The 5,129-nt window shown below is 41.9% G+C and overlaps 1 protein-coding gene across 1 annotated transcript; it reads right to left on the reverse strand.

Moving 5' to 3' along the window:
- LOC110271979 lies at nucleotides 1,468–3,485 on the reverse strand. Its single transcript, XM_021123722.1, has 5 exons — nucleotides 3,235–3,485; nucleotides 3,019–3,193; nucleotides 2,711–2,896; nucleotides 1,970–2,410; nucleotides 1,468–1,884 (listed from the first exon to the last, which is right to left on the reverse strand). Exons 1-5 carry the CDS (start codon nucleotides 3,483–3,485, stop codon nucleotides 1,468–1,470), a joined length of 1,470 nt encoding a protein of 489 aa, XP_020979381.1.

The raw sequence follows: 5,129 nt of genomic DNA on the forward strand, positions 1-5,129 counted from the left end.
ATTAGACATGGCTTTACAGCCAGCCAGGCTTTAGCATGCTTCATGAAACACTAGAATTCATTCTTAAAAATTCTGAAGAAAAATATATTTTTAAAAAATTTTTGAAAATAAAACAAAAAGAAAATTACCTAATCTGAGCAACAAGATGAACCGTCAGTTGTCCAAACTCAAAACAATCCCCGGCAACGGCGCCAAAAACTTGGTGCACGAAATTGTGATCTCAGGAAACGGCGCCAAAAACTCTGTGCGCACGTCTTGATAAATTGTTTTTCATTCACAACTTCGATACAACTAACCAGCAAGTGCATTAGGTCGTCCAAGTAATAAACCTTACGTGAGTAAGGGTCGATCCCACGGAGATTGTTGGTATGAAGCAAGCTATGGTCACCTTGTAAATCTCAATCAGGCGGATGTAAAATAGTTATGGAGTTTTCGAAAATAAATAATAAAATAAGGATAGTAATACTTATGTAAATCATTGGTGAGAATTTCAGATAAGCGTATAGAGATGCTGTACTTTGCATTAATCTTTGAGGAACAGCAGAGCTCCACACCTTAATCTATGGAGTGTAGAAACTCTACCGTTAAAAATACATAAGTGAAAGGTTCAAGCATGGCTGAATGGCCAGCTCCCATGATCTAAGAACCAGACGTCCCAAGATGTCTAATACAATAGTAAAAAGTCCTATTTATAATAAACTAGCTACTAGGGTTTACAGAAGTAAGTAATTGATGCATAAATCCACTTCCGGGGCCCACTTGGTGTGTGCTTGGGCTGAGCTTGAATGTTACACGTGCAGAGGCTCTTTCTGGAGTTGAACGCCAGGTTGTAACGTGTTTCTGGCATTCAACTCTGGTTTGTGACGTGTTTTTGGCGTTTAACTCGAGACAGCAGCGTAGAACTGGCGTTCAACGCCCATTTACGTCATCTAAACTCTGCCAAAGTATGGACTATTATATATTGCTGGAAAGCCCTGGATGTCTACTTTCCAACGCAATTGGAAGCGCGCCATTTTGAGTTCTTTAGCTCCAGAAAATCCACTTTGAGTGAAAAGAGGTCAGAATCCAACAGCATCAGCAGTCCTTCTTCAACCTCTGAATTTGATTTTTGCTCAAGTCCCTCAATTTCAGCCAGAAAATACCTGAAATCACAGAAAAACACACAAACTCATAGTAAAATCCAGAAATGTGAATTTAACATAAAAACTAATGAAAACATTCCTAAAAGTAACCAGATTCTACTAAAAACATACTAAAAACAATGCCAAAAAGCGTATAAATTATCCGCTCATCAATAATCCAAGACACTCAAAAAAACTACTGTAACTCTGTTGTTCACTAAGAAAGATTAATCATTCGCCATGTTGTCTAGTTTTCAAAAAACCAAAAGAAAAGTGTCACAAACATTGTCTCAAACCAAGCAACAGTACATTAATTACAGCACAAAAGACAAATTTTTAAAACAGTCTAAAGTTTTTCCCAAAGTCTTGGTGGAAGTTTAGCCATGAGCCTCAGCTTTCTAGGAGATACATGCAGTGGAATTTTGTGACTAAAGGAGACAGGCCTGGCTGGTTGGTTGGAGCTGGCTGCACCCTTCTCCTTTGGTGCTGGTGGTTCTTGTGTAAGGCTTCTAGTGCGCTTTTTGTTGGGCCTAGTAGAGGATGATGTGGGCTTGGACCTGGAATGGGTTGAGTTGGGCTGAAAAGAGGTGGTGGCTGGTTGGGGCTGAGATGCTACTCTAGACCTGGTGGACCTCCTCAAACCTGCACTTGCAGATGGCATGGCAGGCTGGGATGAAGCCTTAGATATGGTTTTAGGTCTGATAGATGAAGGCTTCCTTCCTCCTCTGGTCCTTTTGCTAGCAGTTTGCCTTGGTTGTTGGGCCTGAAAGACATTAAAGAATTCAGTTGATAGAAAAATGAAACTGTAACCCTAACATACATGCAGTTGATGATATACACACACTTACATCCAGGGATGGCTTCTTGCATCCTCCCCTCTTGTGTCCAGATTCACCACAGTTTGAGCACCTTTGGATTTGTCCCCTCCTAGACAAGTGGGACTGGCTGCTGTTCGGAGGCTCATTAGGTCCTTTCTTCCTCTTCTTGACTGGTCTGTGGCTGGGCTTTCGATAAGGAGGGGGCATGACATCATCAAAGTTGGTTTCCTCCCTAAAATCTGGGCCATTCAGAGGATTGATGACTGAATCATAGCACTTGACATATGTAGGCTTCTTGTAGCAGTCATCAATAAATCCATCTATGTCAAGGCCCTTATAGTTGATGCAGCTAATGGCATGGGTGCAGGGAATACCACTAAGCTGCCACTTCCTACAGGAGCACTCGTGAGCAGAAAGATCAACAGCAAATTTAGACAAACCATTAACAACCTCATATGTTTGTGCAGCAGACTAGTAAGGCCTCCACTCACCAGCTGATCTGCCTCTCCTCTCTAATTTCATCCTAATCCGAGGTAAAACTGTCCCATTAAAGTTCTTAATTCTTTCCCTATTAAGAGCCCACCTACTCATCAAATAAACCCTAATGTCCTCCAACATTGTCACTATAGGTTTTTTCCTAGAGTCTACTATTACACTATTAAAGCTCTCACACATGTTGTTCACAAGAGTGTCACATTTAGAGTAAAAATTAAACCTGGACCTGCTCCAAAATCATGGAGGAATAGCGTTTAGATGTCTATGCGCATTCACATTGATCTGCCTTATGATTTGCATCTCTTTCTCCCATTCCTTCCAGTGTGTAGCCTTTGCACACCTCCACATCAGCTGCTTCAGGTGTAACCCAAAAATTTTTTTCCTAAAATTGCTGTAAAGATGGCGGACACAGAACCTATAGTCCACTCCTGGAATAACTTCATCGAAAGCAGGCAAGAGACCCTAATAGAGCAGGTAAAATTGTGTTACATAACAATTACTGCATTAATAAAGGACAAAAGCTTCAACATCCAGAATTTAAATTTATCAAATGTAAGATTTTAATTGCAACCTTAACCATTTACCTTCTGCTGATCAAACATGAAGGTTGTTTTCCCAATGACCTCAGCTCCAAAGTCGTCAATGAGCAGCCGGAGAAACCACTTCCAGGTGTCTTTAGTCTCTGCCTCCACAACGGCGTAGGCGATTGGAAGCATTTGATCATTGGGATCCACCCAATTGCTGTCAATAACTGCCCCCCTTGAGGTGTCTTTAGAAAACAGCCATCCAATCCAACAAACTTTCTACACTGCAGGAAGCTCTTCTTGCAAGCAGCTAGGCACACATATACCCTTTGAAAAATGCAGTAATTGTTTAACCCCTGGTGCTGGTCCTCAACCTCGAAATCAGGGGACCTTTGTACCTTGAGCGTCACTGAGGACCCTGGATTAGCATGTAGCAGCTCGGAGCAGTAGTCAGCAATCCTTTTGTACTGCTTCCGGTAAGCTCCCTGAATCTCATCCAATGCAGCTTGTCTAGACCTTGCTGCCATTGAAGTTGTCACTGTCAAATTTCATTTCCTTTGTGCCTTGTTGACCAGATCCTTTATCTTCACCTTTGGGTTACCTTCCACTTTCTTCCTAAATACTTTACTCAGCCAACCAGTATGCAGTATCCCTACCCTATGTGACTGGCCACAAGTATGCTTAAGGTTCATTGACCTCAGCTACCAAGTCTCCTCCTCACTCATTTTTGCTGCGTATAACAAAAATGGGCAACCCTCTTGACAAACAGCCCTCACCCTAACCAAGTCAAGTTTCGCATACCTCAGTCCCCTTCTTGTTTGCACTGCATAAGCTGTTACAGTGTCCTTGAATTCCTCCCTTGAAGCAAACACAGTTCCAACTTCCCATTTGTACCTTGTCATGTCTTTCACATTTTTATGAATTGGATATCTAATTGCTTCATTGTTATCATCATCCTCGCTGTCCTCTTTCTCTGAACCACCACCCACTTCATAATCCACATCAACTTCATCACTATTGAACCCTTCCTTATCACTGAAATCACCTCCTGCAACCCCTTTTCCTTTTTCAACCCGATCAGCATCAGTCCCACCTCTTACTTCATCAAATTCGATCTCATCATCATACTTCTCTTCACTATCTGTAAATATCTCATCATCTGCACTATCAACCTCACCATCAGATGGAATGAAATCCTCATCATCACTATCCTCATCACTATTCGATTTAACCTGCTCATCCAGGTTTAGCTTATCTCCCTCTTTAATCGCCTCTGCATTGGCCCTTTCCACCTCCTGACCCCATCACCCTGATAAATCACCAGCTATTTCTGATTATGTACCTCTTCATCATTGGCCTTCTCTACCTCCTAAACCTGTTCACCTGGGCCTCTAACATCAAGAAACCCTACTTCAGGAAACTCTTGATCAACCTCAACCTTATGGACCACGTACAAATCGACATGACCCATCTTCCCCGCTATTTTACACATCTCAATGGCATCTCTGTCTCCCTCAAATAACTTCAAATCGTTCTCTAACCATTCAGAACTTGGGTCCTTATACCAGAAAACTGAGATTTTTTTCTTTGTGTACCCAAACTGTCCCACCTCAGCATATGCCTCAAAAAGAGACTAGCAGTCCATATCAACATCTTCAATCACAGTCCTTTCTCCCCCTATATACTCGAATGTACCATTGTCATACCCAAATCTACCACCATGGTACACAGTCAGGTTAAAGGTTCCCATCACCTAAAACCTACAAACAAAAATCACACCCAACTCCCATTTGTAAACCACCAAATACCCTTCACATAGTATTAAGTTCAAGCTCCAAAAAATCAAAACAAATGCTGCACACGTACCTGATTCGAGATGACTGCCACGAGAACGAGCTCCTCTTCCCCCCTTTCCCACGCAATGCAAATGCAGTGATGCTACTCCTCAGGCCAGGACTCACTCAGTTAGGGCATCATTGAAGGTGAAGGATCAGTGTTCGTTTGTGTAACGTTACTCACATAATGAATCGGTTTCGCAGGAATAAAACACGAAGCGTCAAAGGGCTCAGGGGAAAATTTGGAATTAATATTTTTTAATGCACTTGAGGACTATTTTAAAGTGTTTCTGAACGTTCGGGATTATTTTAATAACAAAAAAAGGTCGGGGACGA

Source organism: Arachis ipaensis, chromosome B05, assembly GCF_000816755.2.
Source record: "Arachis ipaensis cultivar K30076 chromosome B05, Araip1.1, whole genome shotgun sequence".
NCBI classification, from domain to species: domain Eukaryota; kingdom Viridiplantae; phylum Streptophyta; class Magnoliopsida; order Fabales; family Fabaceae; genus Arachis; species Arachis ipaensis.